The 23,643-nt window shown below is 48.7% G+C and overlaps 2 protein-coding genes across 2 annotated transcripts; both read left to right on the top strand.

Annotated features, from left to right (window-relative positions):
• Positions 1-215: 215 nt before the first annotated feature.
• Positions 216-773, top strand: LOC109739842 (uncharacterized). Its single transcript, XM_040393403.2, has one exon. It carries the CDS (start codon positions 216-218, stop codon positions 771-773), a length of 558 nt encoding a protein of 185 aa, XP_040249337.2.
• Positions 774-3,743: 2,970 nt separating this feature from the next.
• LOC109739846 (tryptamine 5-hydroxylase) lies at positions 3,744-5,794 on the top strand. Its single transcript, XM_020298881.4, has 2 exons — positions 3,744-4,704; positions 4,888-5,794. The coding sequence occupies exons 1-2, from the start codon at positions 3,796-3,798 to the stop codon at positions 5,542-5,544; spliced, it is 1,566 nt and encodes a 521-aa protein (XP_020154470.1). The 5' UTR covers positions 3,744-3,795; the 3' UTR covers positions 5,545-5,794.
• The last annotated feature ends 17,849 nt before the right edge of the window (positions 5,795-23,643 follow it).

Genomic DNA, 23,643 nt, shown 5'->3' with positions numbered 1-23,643 from the left:
GAGGCAGCCAACTGCCGCTGATACAGAGAGTTGTTGGCGACCAACGCGGGTAGAGGTTTTCCAGGCATGCTTGGCAGCATAGATTGTATGCACTGGGAGTGAAGAACTGTCCATTTGCTTGGCAGGGCCAGTACAAGGGGCATGTCAACGGGTGCACTGTCATATTAGAAGCGGTGGCATCGCAGGATCTTTGGATATGGGATTCTTTCTTCGGCATGGCACGTTCTCACAATGATATCAACGTGCTGCAGCGTTCTCCAGTCTTCGCGAGGCTTGCAGAAGGCCACTCCCCACCTGTCAACTTTGAGATCAACGACCACCAGTACAACAAGGGATACTATCTAGCAGATGGTATATATCCTCAGTGGTCAACTTTTGTGAAGACAATTTCGAAATCCCAAGATAAGAAGAGAAAGAGATTTGCCCAAATGCAAGAGAGTGTTAGAAAGGATGTGGAACATGCTTTTGGTGTGCTTCAATCCCGGTGGGGTATCGTTCGAAATCCTGCACTGTCATGGAATGAAAGAAAGCTTTGGGAGGTGATGACTGCTTGTGTGATCATGCACAACATGATCGTCGAGGACGAGCGTGATGAGAGTATCTTCGACCAAGGATTTGATTATCAAGGTGAAAATATTGAGCCCCTGCACCAAGACCCGGCCATATTTGAACAGTTTGCCCAATTCCACCGTGAGATGTGTGATTGGCACACTCATTTGAATCTTCAAAATGATTTGGTTGAGCACGTGTGGGATCATATTGGCAACCAATAGATGTACTGGTCCATTTTATGTTCAGTCAAGATAATTTCGATTTGGTTGTAAAACTATTTTATTAAAGACAATTTCAATTGGGTTGTAAAATTATTTAAATTTTTAGACAAATATTTGGATTGTAAAACTAGTTTTGATGAAAATATGAGCATTTTTTGCCCTAACGGACAGGATGGGGCAAAGGGATGCGGCCGCGCGCTGGGCGCACGGCCACCGCATCACAGGACACGCCCGGATACGACCCCATTACCCTACCCAAAGGACAGAAACCGGACAAAACGGACGTCCGTTTAGGGGCGCGCGGTGGAGTTGGCCTGAGCTCCGTACGTGAGCGAGCTAGCTTCTCGAGTGCCTCTCATCAAAACGAAAAATCGTGAGGCGAGCTCCGTGGCTGACCGTCTGCCTACCCCTCCACGGCTGCGCCGTCGACCATCGCCATCCCCTCGCTTGATCGCTTCCTGCGTGGAGAAGAAGAAAAAAAACACCGACATAAACCGGGGCCCTCTCTCTTTTCCGAGGTAGCGTACTGTTGCCTACTGTATCTGGACACTGTAACGACCACTTGTACAGTTTTGCTTCCTGCTACTAGTAGCTTGTGATTTTAACGCACGCACGTCTCCAACAATGAAAAACCGTCGTCCGAGAGTCAGGGATCCAAGGAAGTTCTGAAGATGATCCGTAGCAATGAAGCTGATAGATCTATCTATGCTCATTTAGTGTCTGAAGTTAAGCAGCTAGCTGTTAGCTGTAACTCTCTTTTCTCGTTTGGTATTTTTTCTCAAAGTAGAGCTAGTGCGTGTTTAGCGAACTTTGCTAGGTATTCTAGTAGAACTATGACCTGGGTTGGAGGTGGACCACCAGAGGTCTTGACAATGGTTGCAGAAGATTGTAATGCTCTGATGATTAAGTAATAAAGTTCCTATTACCCGCAAAAAAAAGTACAAGTCACGTAAAGACCGACATGACAAAACTGAAAAGATAGCAGAACATCTCTGAGCTTGACACCAACGCCTGCCACCTGCCTCCGGCACCACCATAGCAGCCACCGAAGAAAAGAATGACGAATCGCCTCCTCGCCCGAGCTCGATGCGGCTCCATCGCTGATATGCAACTTTGCGGACCTCCAAGGATGGCTCACCAAAAGTGAAGCCCTTACCGTTGAACGAATCAGACCGGGGCAACACCCCGGACATGCCATCGAACTCCAGATCTGGCACCCCGCCACGACTAAAACGCCGAAGGAGGAAACCGTATCTGCCATCCATGAACTACAAGCCCAGCACATGCTCCATCTTCCAGATGTCGTCGATGCAGACCACAATCTCCATCCGCTCCTGGACTACCTCCCAAGCTCCGCGCCGACGCTGGAGCAAACGCCGTCGCAACGGCGGAGCACGAGGACACAGGTCCACCACGAGGATGTCGCCGCCGCCGCGCCATCCTTACTTGAACAGACTGGTTTCCAAATCCATCCCCAACCATAGGACCGAGCCTCGTCAGGGAAGGATCCGAAGAATCTTTATTCAGCATTGTCATCGTCACTGACGAAGCAAAGACGATGAACAACCTAAAAACCTAGACTACGAGAGAGTAGAAGCGATCCACACGCGTGGATCCGGCAACCCCCCTCACCACCGACAACCGAGGTCGCCGGCGGAGGGGAGCCGCCGGAGAGCGGCGTTGGAATATCGGCTTCCCTTGGCGGCGGCTAGGGTTCCAGCGGCCAGGGACGAGAGGAAACCCCTTGACGATCCGATCCACAGGTGAGTTGGGGGATTGGGCCTCGCTAGTTTGCGAGGAGCAATGCTACATCTACGAAGGAGTTGTTACGTAACCTACGTATGAGATGATTTGGCAGGCTTTAAATGGGCATTAGAGAGGGCTGGGGCCCATCTGAAAATCAGGGGGAGGGATGTTGAGTTGGAGGGAAAGGAAGTTTACGTAGGTTACGTAGCAGCAGTACGTACGTCTAGCATTTTCGATTTGCAAGTCAGTGGTGTCCCTGTGATGCATGCCAAATGGATATATTTGGCAATTCTTATTTTATCATCTATTCAAGTGTGCATCACATAACTCATTCATATATGCAGCTAGTATCATTGCACAAAACACAATCTTAGATAATCACATAAGAAATTTCAACACAAGCGTAGAAAAGAACACAAGTGCGAAAACAAACAACACAACCTAAATAAAGTATGGAAAGAACAAAAGATATTGATATGTAGAACCAATAAAGATATGTGTAGTGGACGTAGTCCTTGTCCTTGTGGCTGTACATTGTATATGTATTTCATAATGTATTGTATCATGACATCTCTGCCTTAAACACAATTATATATACTCTAATAATATTTACGATGCCCCGATTGTACAATACAAGTGTCCCTGCCTTGGTTATCCCACCAGATGATTGATCAAGCTAAGCAGCATTATAAAACTTTCTTTTTTGAATGAAAGGGATCTATCTTTCCCCCGATTTCATTAAAGAAACTAATAGTCGTATTCATACAGCCAAAAGACAACACCACCCAAGTTTTTAAGAGAAGACAAGGGTGACAACAGCCCCCAAAACACGCACACACCCTCACACCTGCGAATACAAGTAAAGAGGGATAGGCAACATAACAACCATCGAAACTATGATGTGGTTTGATTAATGTATCACTTATGTGAAGCACCACACTTCAACAGGCGCTACGGATGGACCGACGGCTTGTGCCAGGCGCAACAACCAGGAGATAGCCAAATTTTGCATGATACATGAACGTAAAAGGTGACGATCGAGCCGCTTGTCGGTGGGGGGTGTCGTCCCGACGGAACGCGGAAACGTGGATTGTATGGCCCGTTCCGACGACGCAAACGCAAAGTCGCATGGTTAGATGCTTTTTGTTGGCAGCAGCGTCCGGTTAGATCACGCTAATGGCACTATAAAAAGCACCACACACACACATAACCATAAACCATTCCATATCTCAAGCTCTCGACCTAGCAGAGGAAGGCAAGCACAGAACCACACATCATGGAAATGGAGCTCAACCTAGTCTCGTACGTGTCCATCGCCCTGTTCGTCCTCTCGGGCGCGTACGTCTACCGCACGACGCGGAGCCGGTCGCCGAGGCAGCGGCTCCCGCCGGCGCCGCCCGGGTGGCCCGTGATCGGCCACCTCCACCTGCTGACAGACATGCCGCACCACGCGCTGGCGGAGCTGGCCAAGACTATGCGCGCCCCGCTGCTCCGGCTCCGGCTCGGGAGCGTCCCGGCCGTGGTGATCTCCAAGCCCGACCTGGCCCGCGCCGCGCTCACCAGCAACGACGCGGCCATGGCGTCCCGCCCGCACCTCCTCTCCGGCCAGTTCCTCTCGTTCGGGTGCTCCGACGTCACGTTCGCCCCCGCGGGGCCGTACCACCGCATGGCGCGTCGGGTGGTCGTCTCCGAGCTCCTCTCGGCGCGCCGCGTCGCCACCTACGGCAGCGTCCGGGGCAAGGAGCTCCGCCGCCTGCTCGCACACCTCACCAAGAACACCGCGCCTGACACCCCCGTCGACCTCAGCGAGTGCTTCCTCAACCTCGCCAACGACGTGCTCTGCCGCGTGGCCTTCGGCCGCCGCTTCCCGCACGGCAAGGACGACAAGCTCGCCGCGGTGCTCGCCGAGGCCCAGGACCTGTTCGCCGGGTTCACCGTCGGGGACTTCTTCCCGGAGCTCGAGCCCTTCGCGAGCACCGTCACGGGCCTCCGCCGCCGGCTGAAGAGCTGCCTCGCCGACCTCCGCGAGGTCTGCGACGACATCGTCGAGGAGCACGTGAGCGGCAAGCACCAGCGCCTCCCCGGCGACCGCGACGAGGACTTCGTGGACGTGCTCCTCCGCGTCCAGAAGTCGCCCGACCTCGAGGTCCCGCTCACCGACGACAACCTCAAGGCCCTCGTCCTGGTACGGCCACTCATTCTTTCTCGATCGCCAGGAGAAAAATATGATAGGGCAGCTATGGATAGAGACATGCACTAACGAATGATCGTTGTTAGCTCCGATATTTCGTGTCCGAGTCTTGACAATTTGTCATTGGTACGCTGATCCGCTCACCAATATTATTATTTACTGTGATGTGGTCTCCAGGACATGTTCGTCGCCGGCACGGACACGACGTTCGCGACGCTGGAGTGGGTGATGACGGAGCTGGTGCGCCACCCGCGCATCCTTCAAAAGGCGCAGGAGGAGGTCCGGCGGGTGGTAGGCGCCAAGGGGCGGGTGGAGGAGTCGGACCTGGCGGAGCTCCACTACATGCGCGCCATCATCAAGGAGACCTTCCGGCTGCACCCGGCGGTGCCGCTGCTCGTGCCGCGGGAGACCGTGGCCGCGTGCACGCTGGGCGGCTACGACATCCCGGCCAAGACCCGCGTCTTCATCAACACCTTCGCCATGGGCCGGGACCCGGAGATCTGGGAGGACCCGCTGGAGTACTCGCCGGAGCGGTTCGAGGTGGCCGGCGCCGGCGGCGAGATCGACCTCAAGGACCCGGACTACAAGCTGCTGCCGTTCGGCGGCGGGCGGAGGGGGTGCCCGGGGTACACGTTCGCGCTGGCCACCGTGCAGGTGTCGCTGGCCAGCCTGCTGTACCACTTCGAGTGGGCGCTGCCGGCCGGCGTGCGCGCCGAGGACGTGAGCGTGGAGGAGACCTTCGGGCTGGCCACCAGGAAGAAGGAGCCGCTCTTCGTCGCCGTCAGGAAGAGCGACGTGTACCAGTTCAAGGGGGAGGAGCTCAACGAGGTTTAAATTATTTTTTGCTTAGTAATTTCTTGTCATGCAAGTAGTAAGTTTTTTCTCTTCTTCAGACAATGCAAATAAGAGAGTAGTAGGTAGCTAGGTAAAAAAAAGCAAGGAAGAGAGAGAATACGTAAAATAAAAATGGAGCTAGTACAGCACGTGTTGGTGCCTAACTTGCTGTGGTAAAAGACAGACGTGTATGTGTGTAATTTTGTTGTGGTAATTCTTTACTACTATTTAGCTGTCGCTTTCACTCTTTCACTTGTCGTTCATGACTTTGTTCACTTCCTCCATACATTTTCTAACCTGATCCCATTCAGCCAAGGAAAATAACTTGACACGACTTCTTGTCATTTTCTGGACGCTGGACTTTTTCCGTGCAATTTGGCAAGCATATTAGAGACGTCACTTTGTTTCTCCTATGATGATCTATCAGTGTTGAAGACAGGCATGCGTTGAAATTAATATACCAAACAAAATTATACTCCTGGCATATGTGATGTACTCCTTCCGTGACAAAATATAAGATGGTTTTTATGCCCTACACAAAACCAAAAAACATCAGAGGTTGCATACTCCATCACATATCGGGCGCGGACGTTTGGTTCCTGCGTGTATATACACCTAGAAAATGAAAAAAAATCAGTAATGACAAAAGAGTTCAAAAGTTTATTTTTGAATGAACTTGACTTTCTTTTGCACTAGTATGTAATGTTTCACCAATAAAAACCCAGCGTTGACTTCAGAGGCAAAATACAAAAATATTGCTATATACAAGACACTATTCACACTATTTTGACAAAATTTTGTTTCTTTTCGCTCTGAAGTCGACGGTGGGTTTTGTTGGCGAAAAATCATATACTAGTCCAAAATAAAAAAGTCAAGTTTATTCCAAAAAAACTTCTGAACTATTTTGACCTTTTTATTATAATTCTTTTTAAATTCTTGTGTGTATAGCTATATATACACCCAGGAACTAAGAGGTATTTCCCATTACATATCAGACATATTTATTCGGAAGATATGTTTGTAGATTAGTGTTAAAAAATACAGTATGTTTGTACATAAGGTAATAACACGCCTAGTTTAAAAAGCCGGACCGGACAGGCGGTCCAACCGGAAAAAGCCGGAACCGGCGGCCTTAGCGGTTTTCTAAGCTAATAAGACCGTCCTGCAATCAGACCAGAGAAAACCGGTCGAACCAAGCAATTTTCTGAAAACCCGATGAAAAAAACGGGCCATTGAACCTGGAAAACCCATGAAAATGTTTTAATAGAAATGGGATTCGATCCCAAGTCGTGTGAACAGTATGCATGGCCTGCCCACGGCGCAATAACCAACTCGACTATGCTACTTTGTTGTCCACTACATGACAATAATTGTACTTAACCTATTGTTTCCATCCCACAAAAAAAAAAACTATTGTTTCACATTATATTAGCACATATATTACTCAATATATACTCCATATAGTGGACAACAGAGTATTATTTTATTGCTTAAAAAACCGATAATGAAACCGATGAACCGGCGATCTGACCGATAAAAATCTGAACCAATAACCCTTCCGGTTTGATTTTCGGTTCGATTTTTAAACTATGATAACAAGACCGCTCGCTTTAATCCGACGTCCGTTCTCGCGCCCGCATCTTGATTGGTACTCCCTCTGTAAGTACTAATCACTCTTATATTTCTTTATGGGAGTATATTATTTTAGTTTTGTCTTGTTCGATGAGTCGACAAGTCATTCTTGGTGGATTTTCCACGCCGGAAGCGAGGATTGCGTGCGATGGTGGACCTCGCATGCAGCGATGGATTTCCTTTTGAAACACAAGATCTCATCCGTACTTGAGAATCGACCGGATGAGACGACCGACCAAGCTCGCAAGCTGCATGTGAAGTGCACAACTTGTCTACCGGAGGTACGGCTCGAGGGACCGACACGAGGGCAACTAGGCACTACTGCATAGGTGTGACGCGCGGGACCAAAGCCGTCTAAAACATGCATCTTTATGTCTACTCCCTAATCCCTATGTTCCATAACATAGTGTGCTCGCACTTTTCAAGATTACGAAAAAGCCCCGCTTTATAAATAAAACAACCATCACCAAGGATACAAATACACCCTACACCAACACAACACACACCCAAGGCAGATATAAGGACGCTGAAAATAGCAACATGCTGGCTTGTGTGAAATGCCGCGGTAGAGTGAGAGCAACGTGCTGGCTTGTGTGGTTGCTATGCAGCGCAACGAAGACCACCTTTCGCCCAAGGAAATTGCTGCGCTGGGCAACATCAAGGCATTTTGCGCGGGTCTGCTCAAGAAGCTTGCGCCACCGTTGCTTAAGGAATTCGAAGGGTTGAGAGGAGTCAAAACAGGCCAAGATCCGTTCACGCCGCGCCGCACTACACGCTCGGTTTGTTCCGGTGGCGCTAGGAAGACAAAGGCCTCGACAGCCGAAACAGTGTTGCTGAAAACCTTGGGCTTTGACTGCGATGATCTGGCGGTCTCCGAGGATGCACTAGGTCAGCTACGTACGGTCTTCGACTCGCCGCTACAGGAGCCGCAATTGAGGGCCATCGCGGCTATCTTCGGGAAGGCAATACCACTCAACCTAGCAGGGGAGACAGGGATGGATGAGCCTATTTTGGCGCAGTAGGTGCTTATGCACCGGTGGTGTTGGAGTCATCTTGGTCTGATGTCGTGCAACGCCTTGGAGTTAGCATGCTGGAATGTTAGAGGCCTTAACAGTCCGGCCAAGAGGAAGGCGCTTAGAGGTTTCGTGGACTCCGTTCGTGCGGCGATTGTTTGCAATGCATGGGTCCTAACTATGATAGAAACTTAATTAGAGGTTTCGTGGACTCCGTTCGTGGACATTTATGTAATCTTGCAATGCATGGGTCCTAACTATGATGGTTTTACCTACTTACCGGCGTCGGAGACTAGAGGTGGTATTTTCGTGGCTTGGGACACCACGAGGGTACTTGTGACAAACTTTGTCAACGATGCTCATTGCATCACGAGATATGTTTCGCCAAAGGAGGGGACGCCATGGTGGTTGACCGTAGTTTATGGGCCGCAGGAGGACGAACATAAGATCAACTTCCTGAACGAGTTATCAGAGCGGAGATCGTTATGTCCAGGTCCATGGCTAGTGATTGGTGACTTCAACCTCATACTTTTTGCGACGGATAAAAATAACGCTAACTTGGATCGGAGAATGATGGGGAAGTTCAAGCGTTTTGTGGACAACAATGCGCTAAAGGAGCTCTTCTTGCACGGGCGCAAATTTACGTGGAGCAACGAAAGGGAGACGCCCACGCTAACTAAGATAGATCGTGCGTTCATCTCTGTTGATTGGGAGCTTGATCACCTGGATTGCTTGCTGCAAGCATTACCCACTGAGTACTCGGACCATTGTCCGTTGCACCTCACGCTACAAGAAGCTATGCATACTAAGAGAAGGTTCCGTTTTGAGAAGTTTTGGGTCAAAATGGACGGGTTTTTGGATGTCGTCAAGGAGGCTTGGATTTGTGATCCGGCTATCACCGACCCCTTCATGCGGCTAGATATGATGCTCCGTAACACGGCTAGAGCGCTTGCCACATGGGGTCAAAAGGAGGTCGGAAACATCAAGTTGCAAATTGCCATCGCAAATATTGTCATCATGCGGTTCGAGTGTGCTCAAGAAAACCGCATGCTCACGGAGGAGGAAAGATGGCTTAGGAGAACTCTTAAGCAACTGGTGCTAGGTCTAGCTTCATTAGAGAGGACCATTGCTAGACAAAGGTCGAGAATAACATGGTTAAAAGAAGGGGATGCAAACACGCAACTGTTTCACTTGGTTGCGAATGGGAGGGGCATGAAGAACTATATACCTTCTCTAACCATTGAGGGGCGCATCATCACGGATCATAAAGGCAAGGAGGAAGCTTTTTACAATGCTTATAAAGATTTGTTGGGCAAGGACGTGGCTCGAGAATTCACTCTCGATTTGGAGGGCCTCGGTGTTGCTCACGTAGACCTCTCGGAGCAGGATCGTGTGTTTACCGAGGAGGAGATTTGGCGGTCATCAAGGAGTTGCCCTCAGACAAGGCACTAGGGCCGGATGGGTTCATTGGCTTGTTCTTCCAGAAAGCTTGGGAGATTATAAAGGCGGACCTCATTGCTGCGATACATAAACTTTTCCTTGGAAACGGTAGGGGTTTTGGGAGACTTAACCAAGCCTTGATCACACTACTACCGAAGTCTCCGGAGGCATGTTCTGTCTTCGACTTCCGTCCGATATGCCTTGTGCACAGCATGCCCAAGATTGCGTCCAAGCTCCTAACCGCAAGACTCAGACCACACATGGGAGAGCTCGTTCACGCGAACCAGTCCGCATTCATCAAGGGGCGATGCCTACATGATAACTTCCTTCTGGTGAGGCAAATGGCCCGCTCGATGCATCGAAGGAAAGCCAAAAGAGTGTTGCTCAAGTTGGACATAACCAAAGCCTTTGATTCACTATCGTGGCCTTTCTTGTTTGAAGTTTTATGAATCAAAGAGTTTTCGGAGCGGCGGATATCTTGGATCACCACTCTTCTGACTACTGCCAGTTCGAGAGTGATAGTGAATGGCTGTGCAGGTGACAAGTTCATGCATGCCAAGGGTCTTAGGCAAGGGGATTCGATTTCACCCTTGCTCTTCGTTATTGCCATGGATGTACTTACGGCAATCATTATCAAGGCACATGAGGCTCGAGTGATGAGTACCATCAATGGATGTAGCCCGATGCAGCGCTTGTCATTATATGCGGATGATGTGGTTCTTTTTATCAAACCCACATGGCCAGACCTCTTGTTCGTTAAGGAAGCTCTCACCATCTTCGGAATGGCATCCGGGCTCAAAGTGAATTTTGCCAAATCTGCGGCAATCATGATCCGGGCGGAGGACGTGGATGAAGAGCTGGTTAAGTCGGCACTACCCTGGAAGATTGCCACTTTCCCATGCAAATATCTTGGGCTTCAGCTAAGCACAAGACAACTCAAAAAATCCGAGTGGCAGCCGGTGGTGGATGCGGCCTTGCACATCCTGCCGGGATGGCAAAGGGGCTTGGTGACTAGACCTGGAAGGCTTATCCTTGTCAACCAAGTAATGAGGGCGCGGGCCACTCACCATCTCATGATTGTTGAGGCGCCTAAATGGGCTCTAGAAAGAGTGGACAGAGGATGTAGGGCCTTCTTTTGGGCCGGGACAGAGGAAGTGAATGGTGGCAAATGTGTGGTATCTTGGGCAAGAGTATGTAGGACAAAGCACATGGGAGGATTGGGCGTCATTGATCTCTTTAAGCATAGCATTGCTCTAAGATGAAGATGGGAATGGCTCCGACGTACGGATGCTACCAGGCCTTGGCAGGGTCTCAACTTGACCGCGGACAAAAAGGTAGATCAAACTTTCGGGAGCCTGGTCAAACGGAAGGTGGGAGCGGGAGAGAATATACTATTTTGGAAAGATCGGTGGCTCCACGGTGCAACCATCACAGATATTGCCCCTCTGGTCGCGGCGACTGTCCGTACCCAAGTGGCCAACATGAGGTTGGTGCGCGATGCTATGTGCATGCACGCATGGATGAATGATGTGGTGGGTAACTTATGCACGGAGGGCCTAGCCCAGTTCATCGGACTTTGGGAGATCATTTCGGAGGTGCAACTTGACGCTCAGACTGAGGATAGCCCCATCTGGGCGTGGAATGTGTCCGGAGTATACTCTGCATCTTCATCTTATAAGATGCTTTGTGAGGGAGGAGTTCGTTTTCACTCTTTCGGAGCCATCTGGAAATGTTGGGCACCTCTTGCGTGTAAGATCTTCATGTGGCTGGCAGTGCAATATCGATTATGGACGGCGGATAGAAGGACTAGACATGGGTTGCAAGACCAAACGTCAAAATGCTGCCTATGTGACCAGGAGGAAGACACGGTCGACCATATTTTGCAGCAGTGTGTGTTCTCGCGGCAAGTGTGGTCTAGTTGCATGGGATTGAGGATGGAGCTTTGCCCAGCAAATGATTCTAGGTTGGTGCAATGGTGGTCAGGAGCCAGAAAGCGAATACACAAGCAAACTCGGAAAAGATTCGACACGTTCGTAATGCTTATCTGCTGGACACTATGGAAACAGAGGAACGCGAGGGTGTTCGGATCGGGCCAGATCAAGAACGAGTGGGATACGGTGGACATGATCTTCGACGACTTGAGGACTTGGGCCATGGTAGGAGCGTTTGGAGGACAACGTGTATCCGAGTAGTAGAGTAGCGTGAGGAGTGGAGTGGAGGCTTGGTTAGGGTCGGATGTGACTCTTAACCAGCGCTATTGTAACCTCTTGTACATATTTTCTCTCTTCTATAAAGCTAAGGTACGCTTTTGGCGTACCCTCAAAAAAAAGAAAAAAGCAACATCACCCCAAACTACTCCAAGCAAACATCGGATAAAACGCTAAGCACTACTATGAAGTCGTCGGGGCCCTCAACCGTGAAAGAGCCATTGTGATGAGGAGAAGCTGCGCATGACGAACAGTGGGCTCCAAGGTGGTGCGTTCAGGAAGGGAATGACACCGGATCGCCGCCACCGCCCAATCCAAGGATTAGGGTTTCCCCCAGAGCACCATGGTTACAAGTGAGATACCGCGACGACGCCTTCAAGAAGGGAACCACGCTGGAACGCCGCCACCGCCGGCCTGACAAGACAGTGCGGGTTTTCACCCCGGCCAACACTCACCGTCACGAAATTGGGGTGCCAACAACCGCACCACCACCATTGAACGACATACCCCGACCACCATGCCGCCCACAAGGCCATGGCGGCCGGACAACGCCCGAGCCATGTGCTACACCCACAAGCACCCCGGCTCCCACCAGCAGGGCCATAGCCCAAGCATCCGAGCCCCACCCTCGTCCATGGACACACCGTACCGACGCGACCAAACGGAAAGGAGTAGAAGACCCTTCCACCCCAAAGCGGACACCTTGGCAGGGTTGGTGGCCTTAACGGCCAGATCTGGGCCAGAGAAACTCTGGCAGCTACACGGTGCAGCCGCCAGATGCAATGGAGGGGTACCCCTGCCCCCTACCCGAATTCCACTGCCACCTCCGGCAAGTCCACCCACACATGAACACCGCACCATGGAATCACCCCTGCCTGTCGCGCCCATCCCTAAACCCGTAGAGGAGGAAGGGAGCTCACCCGAGTAAGCCGCAGACAACTGATACCACTACTAGGGAAAAGCTTATACACAGAAATTTAGCAGTAGCGCGTGTTAAAAAAGCACGCTACTGCTACACAGCAGTAGCGCGCGAAATAACCGCGTTGCAGATACATATATAGCAGTAGCGCGTCCCGTTGTAAAAGCGCTACTACAAAAATTCCCACCACTAAGCCGATAATTTTGTTGTAGCAGCGCGTTTATGTTTAAGGCGCTACTGCTAACGAAAATAAAATAAAATGAATAACAAGTAGAAAAGTAAATGAAAATGAAAGAAATAGAAAAAGGAAAAAGGAAAAAAATAAAATGTAAAGAAAAATAAATTAAAAAAGGGAAAAAAGGAGAAAGGAATAGCAGTAGCGCGTTTCAGAAAACGCGCTATAGCTAACTTAGCTATAGCGCGTTTTCAGTAACGCGCTACTGTTATGTTTCACTTAAACAGCGGTTTCCCTCCCCCCTGGCCACTTCTCCCCCAAATCCCTCGCCCTCGCCGCCGTCTACCCAATTCGCCGTCGCCCCACTTCGCCGCCGTCTCCTGCCGGCGTGGACGCCCGCAACCTCACCGTCTCCCCTCGAGGCCGCCGTCATCCTCACCGCCGCCGCCCGAGGCCGCCCTCGACCTCACCATCCCCGCCCTCGACCTCACCGCCGCCCGAGCCCGCCTAGGACCGCCGCTGCCCGTGCCCGAGCCCGCCCTCCCCGCCCTGCCTCCGTCGCCGAGCACCTCCCAACCACCGTCTCTCCCCTCTCTGTAAGCCCCCCACCCCTCCCCCACCACTCCTCTCTCTCTGTGCATTTTAGAGCAAAAATTAGTAGAGCAAAAGTTAGTTTATAGCAAAAAATTTAGTTTAGAGCAAAAGATGTTAAGTAGTAGATGTTAGAGCAGAAATTAGTTTAGAGCAAAAAATTTGGTTTACAGCAAAAGTTAGTTAGGGCAGTAGGGTTTAATTAGGGTTTTTGTTTTCATAGATGTTTTTTAAAAGAAAAAATGAAGAAAATGTTGTAGCAGTGCTGCTTGTAGTATATAGCGATACTAGTAGATGTTAATTAGGTTAGGGCAGTAGTGGTACTAGTAGATGTTAATTAGATGTTTTTTAGTTAGAGCAGTAGGGTTTTGCTAGGTTAATTAGGTTAGTAGTGCTGCTAGTAGTAGTGGTACAGTAGGTTAATTAGGTGAAGTTAAATGAATAACCTAAATGAATGAAATTAGTAGTTAACTGAATTTTTCCTTTCATCATTATAGAGCACTAAAGTTAACTGAATTTTGTTCTATTAGTAGTTAAATGAATTTTCTTCTACACTTAGTTTTTGAATTAGCTTGTGAAATTTGGACATGTATATTTGGACATGTGGTTGCTCGTGTATATTTGGACATGTGTTGCGGTATCGAAGATGGATATTTGAACACTGTTTCCAAGGAATGAAGCCGAGTGGCCTATGTTTTGTCGGAATGTTGATTCATTTCCGTTCCGGCAAATTTCAGGTTCTCGAGTTGTCCACTTTTTAGCAAAGGTCATGCCGAAATTTTCCGTGAATTTTGGCATGACTTGTGCTACAAACTAGGACATATCGAGTGCCCGGGATTTGCCGCACCGGGAAGGAATCAACGTTCCTGCAAAACATAGGCCTTTTTTATGTCATTATTCATTTTATTAGGTCTAAAATTAATTGACTAGATTTAATCGTAGGAAACATGGCTAGCAACGATGAAGGACAGGGTTCTGGTGATTGCGACGACGTCTACCTGGCGGCAGACGAATTTTTGAGCCTTGCCGACAATCAACCGATGTTGTTGCTGGGCCCACCGGTCGCATCGGGGACTGAGATCGACATGCAGACCGGTGCTGAGACTGAGACCGGCGCTGAGACTGAGACCGGCATCGAGACCGGTGCTGAGACTGAGATCAGCGCCGAGACTAGCGGAGCCGGTGTAGAACCAAAAGCAAAGAGGCAACGGCTTCCTAACAAGCTCAGGACTACTAGACTGGTGTTCACGGAGGTGGACGACGGCAATTTTGAGCCAAACGCGCCCGTGCTACGATAATCAAATAGGCTGCATCGTACGAACAACCGCCACCATCACCGATGAGAAACTACAGAAGATAGATAATATGAGGCCCTCCCTCCTAAAGAAGCTGCACCAGATATTCTTGTTCCCGGGCCGGAATGCAAAGGATTATAAAGATCCAGGTAAGGACCTGGCAATGAAGAAGATAAACAAACACGCCATGACCAAGTTTAGCGACGCGTTGGCCGCTTGGAAAACAAGGGTGAAATATCGGATCATCAAAAAAAGGAACCCTACTCCAAGATTGTAAAGGATAATTTGACAATCACGGCAGAGCACTTTCAAATATTCAAGGCGGCTTGTGAGGCCGAAGCTGCCAAAAAAAGTCGAAGTACATGAAGGGGCTTCAACAGAGGAACATTGGGTGACACCACCTCGGAAGCCGTGGTTACGGCAGGAAGAGGTCCATATGGGCCAAGGAGGACGCGGAAGCCGCGAGTCTGGGCATCCCAGACCCCTTGGTGGAGTTCACCATCCCGCAGGAGCGTGATGTCCTCAGGGCCCGGCACCGTTGGGACCCAGTGAAGAAGGTTTTCGAGATGAACGCGGTCACGACGGAGTTCATTAGACTGCTGGTAATTTTAGTTTCTGATCAATTTGACTGCACGTTAGTCATATTTGTAAACGATCCTTGTGCCTTTTGCAGAGAGAGCAGCGCAGGATTGCGGCCGAAAGCGACTCGCCGTCTGAGGCGTTGGCGAGGCCCAAGTGGGACACTCCATTCAACCGGGTGTTGAACATATTGAACGACTCCCGGTGGAGACTCGACCGTCGTATGGACGAGTGCACGGTGTCGGAGACGGCGCCACGTGGAAGAAGTACTACCGTGAGACCACGGAGGAGAGAAAGGAAAGACGGAGGTTAACTAAAGAAAACATCGACAAGAAGGTTGAGATTGCGGTTGAGAAGAAATCATCTGAGACATTCGCAACAGCGGTAGCTGCCGCAAAACAGGTGCTTGTAGATATGTCTACTACCTTGGTTCCGGCCGTTTTCAATTGGAGCAGGCAAAATCCAGAAAAAATGTAGAGGACTTTTCCTTTGCTGACTTCTTGGGGAGCAGCTCGACTAGCGTTGCACCAGCACCTGCAGCTGCACCTGCTCCCGCACTGGCTCCCGCACCTGCTCCGGCACCGGCTCCGGCACCGGACGTGCTCGGCGGTGCTTCGTCTTTGGCTGAGCTCGACGCCCTCACGGTATCTGTCACACCGACCCCCTTCAATAAATGTATAATCTCCCGTTTTCATTGCCTTTCGGATGTCTCACGTCGCAGACTTTTCTTTGTAGGCCGACGAAACCCCGTGCACCATATTGTACACCATCGGCGACTAGAAGGTGGACGTGAGGAAGGCGGCGATAATGAAGCCGAAGGAACCATTGTTCCACAGCCAGCCGATCCCCCCGGACGTCTTCAAGGTTTCCGTGGCCAGTGTCAAACTGGGCCACGAGAATTTGCCTCCTATGGTACTAGTGGGGGATGACGACGAGACCCCGCGACGGCTTGGTGATTGTTGCAATGGGTGGGTCGTTGTGGCCAAAGAGTCTGCTTCGCCTGGAGGTGGCCGGGAGCACACCCACGAGCACGCAGCCTCAGCAAGGTATGAACATCAACACCCCACCTACCCAATTAGCGTCGGGTGTCAGGCTGGGTCATAGCGGACGGGGTGAGGAAGAGGCTCCATTAGTCACTGATGACGTCGCCATGGATGAGGATGAGGATGACGATGACACTCAACAGTATGTCAATACTGGCGCCTACTTAGGGTTTGAGCGTCATTAGTCAGTGCCTGAATTGTCATCTCCGGAGTCTGAACATATTATGGACAACCTTCCGGTAGTAAAGAAGTCTAGGAAGAGATCGAGGAAAGGCAAAAAAGCTGATTCTATGATCCAATCGCCTCAGCAGCCTCGGGTTCAAGACCGTATAGATATCCCCGGTGCGGCAAAATGGCATATCCCCGGTAAACCAATCCTACATGAAGCAGCACTAGGGGCCAGATTCGGCGATTTAAGGAGACTTCATGATGATGTGCTGCGGATAGAGAAAGGCCTCATCGCCTCAAAAAATCTAGGATACCCACTCTACGTGGTTAACGTGCCGCAGCAATTGTCGTACGTCGACACATTCCCCGCGGAGAAGTTCTTCCTTCGATTCGATTACATCTTCGACATGTTTCACTTGAAGAAGCTGGATTTTACGTTTGTCCGCCTTTATGCCTTGCACATGAACTACCTCATCGGGGTTGAGCGTATACCTCATATCTGTGTCGCTGACCCGTACTTCATGCACGAGGGCTTCTTGGGAGTCTGCGCAAAGCACCGTGAATCCGCGAGGGAATACATCGTCAATTTCATGCTCGCCAATAAGGACAAGGAGGCGATTCTCGTGCCTTATCATCCCCTGTAAGTCATCTGTGCGGATATCCTTCCTTCGATTTCAATCATTCATTTGCACGGTGGAGGCTAATTAATTTGAGGTGTACTTATTTTGCGCAGCGGCGGGCGCGCCGTCCTCATCATCCTCTACCCCCGATACTCCCACGCTCTTTACTTGGACTCGTCGAAGAACATTAACAAAAAGGATTACACCCACATCAAGTCTGTTCTCGACAGTGCTATGTTTTACTACTGCGAACGGGGTGGAGAGGTCAAGGACAAGAAGAAAAGGGATGACAGGCCCGCCTTCGGCCATAAGACCGACTTCTGCTGCATCCAGCAACCGAGTGATTCTCTTAATGATGGATTCTATGTCGTACACCACATGCTGGAGTACAGACGGGATCACCAGAACCCTCGCATGTCACCTAGATCCGGCAATGCCCATATTCTGCAATGGGAAAAGACCTTAGGAGATATCGAGGATCATCGACTTTGAGCTGAGTTCTATCACATCCAGCGCGAACTTGCCCAAATCATCATGAAGGAGGTCGTCGGAAAAACAGGGATGTTCTACGAAGAAGGACAAATGTCGCGGGAAGACGTCCGAACACGCGTAGCCGCTCAGCTTCTCGACCTAAAGCCTTTCACTAACTCGGGGACTATCTCCCTGACTTGGATGGATGGCACGACATGTTGTAGTGATTGTCGATATATGACAATGTGTCCGTTTGTATGACGAAACTTTGAGTTATGCACGACAAAACATTATTTGTGATTTATTAAACCGTCCTCCTCGACTAGCGAAGATCACTCTAGTTAGGACATTTTGGGTACGATGAACTTTGTTATTTATGCTTATGATATGTTGCTTCTATTTTTGCCAAGTCTGTCTCTTTCTGTTGCTCAACTATATATGTTGCCTATCATCGACTCATGTGACGATGCAGGTGTATAGATCATCGATGGCGAAGAAGTGCTACGCCAGGAGTATACGACGAGTGGCCGGAATGTCAGGCCCAGGTGTACCGGTTTCCGGTTTCCGAGCGACAGCCAGTAGTTAGTTTAGGTTCACGCTAATGCGAGAGAGGGATACGAACTCATGTACTGCATAGTTCCGCTCTCACTCAAAGTGATAGCTCTTCTCGCATATATCATTGTTTAGATGGATGACGATGTAGTTGCAAGTAATCGAGACTTGTATCGCTATTTTCGAGATGATGACGAGAGACCACTTTGTGTTGGATGATGATTATGATGATGACATGATTTGATGAGACTATTTGTATGTATATGCTACGATTACATTTGTATGTGTATGATATGCTAAAGATTATTGTATAAAGCCTATTCAAATACAAAACAAATATGCATAAAAAACAGAAACTAATAAAACTAGCAGCAGCGAGGGGAACAAAGTTAGCAGTAGCGCTCCCTTACCAGTAGCGCTTCCTACTAAAAAGCGTTGCAAATATTAGCAGCAGCGCTCTGCACCAAAGCGCGCTACTGCTAGACATGTATAGCAGTAGCGTGGGATGACAGGCGCTACTGCTACACGTTAGCTATAGCGCCTTATCAGTAGCGCGTCATCCCGCGCTACTGACAGGCAAAATACCCGCGCTACTGCTAGGGTTTTCCCTAGTAGTGTACGTCTCCAGCGTATCTATAATTTTTAATTGTTTCATTCTGTTGTATTATCAATCTTGGATGTTTTATATTCATTTATTAGCAACCTTATATAATTTTTTGGGACTAACCTATTGACATAGTGCCCAGTGTTAGTTGCTATTTTTTACTTATTTTTTACTTTGCAGAATATCAATATCAAAGGAAGTCCAAATGCCGAAACTTTTTGGAGATTTTTTCCTGGACAGAAGACACCTAGGGAGCCAAAGGAGCACACGGGAGGATGCCCGTGGGGCCCACTAGGCACCAGGGCGCTTTAGGGGTGCCCATGCGCGCCCTGGTGGGTAGTGGAGCCCACGGGAAGCTTCTCGATAGACCTCCACCTCTATAAATACTCTAAAATCCCCAAAACCCTAAGGGTGTCGACAAAACACTTTTCCAGCCGCCGCAAATTCCAGAACCACGAGATCCAATGTAGAGGCCTTTTCTGGCACTCTGCCGGAGGGGGCAACGATCACGAAGGGGTTCTTCATCATCCTTGCTGCCCCTCCGATGATGCATGAGTAGTTTACCAAAGACCTACGGGTCGTAGCTAGAAGCTAGATGGCTTCTTCTCTCTTTTTGATCTTCAATACAATGTTCTCCTCGATGTTCTTTGTGATCTATTTGATGTAACTCCTTTTTGCGGTGTGTCTGTCGGGATCCAATGAATTATGGGTTTATGATCAGTTCTATCCATGAATATTATTTGAGTCTTTGATGAACTCTTATATGCATGATTGTTATAGCCTCGTATTTCTTCTCCGAAATTTTGGTTTGGTCTGGCCAATTAGATTGATTTTTTTGCCATGGGAAGAGGTGCTTTGTGATGGGTTTGATCTTGCGATGCTCAATCTCAGTGACAGAAAGAGACATGACACGCATGTATCGTTGCTATTAAGGGTAACAAGATGGGTTTATTCATACGTAAGTTTATCTTGTCTACATCGTGTCATCGTTCTTATTGCATTACTCCGTTTTTCAGTGAACTTAATACACTAGATGTATGCTGGATACCGGTTGATGTGTGGAGTAATAGTAGTAGATGTAGGCAGGAGTCGGTCTACTAATCTTGGACGTGATGCATATATACATGATCATTTCCTTGGATATCGTCATGATTATTCGCTTTTCTATCAATTGCCCAACAATAATTTTTTACCCACCGTATGCTATTTTCTTGAGAGAAGCCTCTAGTGAAAACTACGGCCCCTGGGTCTATTTCTATCATATTAAATATAAAATTACCTTGCTGCACTTTTTCTTTATTTATTTTATTTTGTGTTTTAGTTAGATCTATTTATCAAAACCTATACAATTTAATCTATCTCAATACCGAGGAGGGATTGACAACCCCTCTTATGCGTTGGGTTGCAAGTTTTTATTGTTTGTGTGCAACTGCTGTTTACATAGTGTTGCTTGGTTCTCCTATTGGATTGATAACCTTGGTTTCATAACAGAGGGAAATACTTACCTTTGTTGTGCTGCATTATCCTCTCCTCTCCGGGGAATTACCAACGCAGATACAAACAATCAACAACCAGACGTCGGACCAAGTCCCGCCGTCGCCGTGAGCAGACCGGCCGACCACGGGCTGCAGCCCCGCCGCTGCAAGCCACCACCACGCAGATCCCAGGAGGATCTCCGCCGCCGCCAGGGACCAAATCCGCGAAGATCTGGCCGGGGGCGCGCTGGCCCGCCACTGCCTAATCTAGCCCTGCCGCAGCCGCCACGTTGCAAACGCCCATCAAAGTCGCTGTCGTGCCGCCACCAGGGGCCTCCGACGCCATCCCGACCAAGCGTCGTCGCGCCGCTCACCCCTGCCATAGGCCAGCGCCCCCGCACGCGAAGCCGTCCTGCACCGGCCATGGACCACAGGCAGAGGGGAGAAGAAGGCCCCACCGTTGCCCCAGCCAGCCGGGCTTCGCCCAGCAGCCCTGTCGGGTGGCGGCGAGTGAGGTGGGCAGAGGAGAGGGGAGGAGGCGGCGATTTAGGGTTCCCCTCGGGGCGCTCGCGGGAGCGCCGCGAGAGGGGAAGGGGAGTTCTCGCATTTGTGGCACTCTCACTTTTCAAGATTCAACTTTAATGATAATAAATAAATTACTTTACTGAAAAATTATACATTCCAAAACTTCTTTAAAATACGACTTCAACGGTATCTGTCATGCTCCCGCCGTAATCACCCATGTTGGTTAAATTTGTGGTCAAATTTAAACCTCGAAAAGCGTGGGCGCACTACATTATGGAATGGAGGGGGTATCATTGCTATTTCTTTTTTTCTTAACACGGTCGGATACAGACGCACATACATACACATGCCCATTTTGGAGTAGTTCACCCTCGGCATCGACATGTTAAGAAGAACTTGCTTTTGGAGACCTGATCTTGTTGTATGAATTTTGCAAGTTAAACTATGTATGTTGCATACCAGTTTGTTTTCCACTCAAGCTGCCATCCTTTCTGCTCTTCTCATCATAGTGTCACACATGTCCATTTTGCATGTTTTCTTCTCATTTTTTCGCCAAATGATGGATTTTATTGACTCAAAAAAAAGTATGAAGTGGATACAAACAAAATGAGCTCACGTGGTCTCTGCATTGTTAGGATGCACATAGTCAATGTTAATGGACAAACACAAATAAACACGTCATCAAATAGCAATGTCATAAAAAATCAAAGGTATACCAAAGCATGGAAAAAGAAACATAATCGAAGCAATCAAAATGGCAATTAACAAACTACAACAACGACCATATCTGCACCAACCATCTCTTGACACCACAAGGACAATGAGGTTTTTCAACAACAATGCTAACATGAGGGGAATGATGCTCAAGCGTCGTCGTCACTGAATCCGACAACCAAAAGCCAGATTATTGGTTTCACCCTGAAGAACAAGTTCGAGCATATCCGAGTAATGACTTCAACAAGGTAAGGACACAAAACACCACCAGTGTTAGGTATAACCAACTTGAGTTAGACCTAAGATTTTAACCCCGGAGTTCGAGATCGGGTACTCGAGAAGCACGACAAATCAAAGTCAATCATGTATTATTGCCACCATTTTTTTGTGATCCTAGCAGCTACATGCTGATACGTCTCCAACGTATCTATAATTTTTGATTGCTCCATGCTATATTATCTTCTGTTTTGGACATTATTGGGCTTTATTATTCACTTTTATATTATTTTTGGGACTAACCTATTAACCGGAGGCCCAGCCCAAAATTGATGTTTTTTGCCTATTTCAGAGTTTCGCAGAAAAAGAATATCAAACGGAGTCCAAACGGAATGAAACCTTCGGGAACGTGATTTTCGGAACGAACATGATCCAGGAGACTTGGACCCTACGTCAAGCAACCAACAGGGAAGCCACGAGGTAGGGGGCGCGCCTACCCCCCCCCCCCCCTCCAGGGTGCGCCCTCCACCCTCGTGGGCCCCCTGTTGCTCCACCGACGTACTTCTTCCTCCTATATATACCTACGTACCCCCAAACGATCAGATACGGAGCCAAAAACCTAATTCCACCGCCGCAACCTTCTGTACCCACGAGATCCCATCTTGGGGCCTGTTCCGGAGCTCCGCCGGAGGGGGCATCCATCACGGAGGGCTTCTACATCAACACCATAGCCTCTCCGATGAAGTGTGAGTAGTTTACCTCAGACCTTCGGGTCCATAGTTAGTAGCTAGATGGCTTCTTCTCTCTTTTTGGATCTCAATACAATGTTCTCCCCCTCTCTCGTCGAGATCTATTCGATGTAATCTTCTTTTGCAGTGTGTTTGTTGAGACCGATGAATTGTGGGTTTATAATCAAGTTTATCTATGAACAATATTTGAATCTTCTGAATTCTTTTATGTATGATTGGTTATCTTTGCAAGTCTCTTCGAATTATCAGTTTGGTTTGGCCTACTAGATTGATCTTTCTTGCAATGGGAGAAGTGCTTAGCTTTGGGTTCAATCTGACGGTGTCCTTTCCCAGTGACAGTAGGGGCAGCAAGGCACGTATTGTATTGTTGCCATCGAGGATAACAAGATGGGGTTTTTTATCATATTGCATGAATTTATCCCTCTACATCATGTCATCTTGCTTAAGGCGTTACTCTGTTTTTATGAACTTAATACTCTAGATGCATGCTGGATAGCGGTCGATGTGTGGAGTAATAGTAGTAGATGCAGGCAGGAGTCGGTCTACTTGTCTCGCACGTGATGCCAATATACATGATCATACCTAGATATTCTCATAACTATGCTCAATTCTATCAATTGCTCAATAGTAATTTGTTCACCCACCATAGAATACTTATGCTCTTGGGAGAAGCCACTAGTGAAACCTATGGCCCCCTGGGTCTATCTTCATCATATTAATCTTCCAACACTTAGTTATTTCCGTTGGTTTTTACTTTGCTTTTATTTTACTTTGCATCTTTATCATAAAAATACCAAAAATATTATCCTATCATATCTATCAGATCTCACTCACGTAAGTGACCGTGTAGGGATTGACAACCCCTTATCGCGTTGGTTGCGAGGATTTATTTGTTTTGTGTAGGTGCGAGGGACTCGCGCGTAGCCTCCTACTGGATTGATACCTTGGTTCTCAAAAACTGAGGGAAATACTTACGCTAATTTGCTGCATCACCCTTTCCTCTTCAAGGGAAAACCAACGCAGTGCTCAAGAGGTAGCAAGAAGGATTTCTGGCGCCGTTGCCGGGGAGGTCTACGCAAAAGTCAACATACCAAGTACCCATCACAAACCC

This window comes from Aegilops tauschii, chromosome 6 (genome assembly GCF_002575655.3).
Source record: "Aegilops tauschii subsp. strangulata cultivar AL8/78 chromosome 6, Aet v6.0, whole genome shotgun sequence".
Lineage (NCBI taxonomy): Eukaryota > Viridiplantae > Streptophyta > Magnoliopsida > Poales > Poaceae > Aegilops > Aegilops tauschii.
Note: the sequence above shows the minus strand (reverse complement) of the source record. Positions and strands in the feature narration are given on the sequence as shown.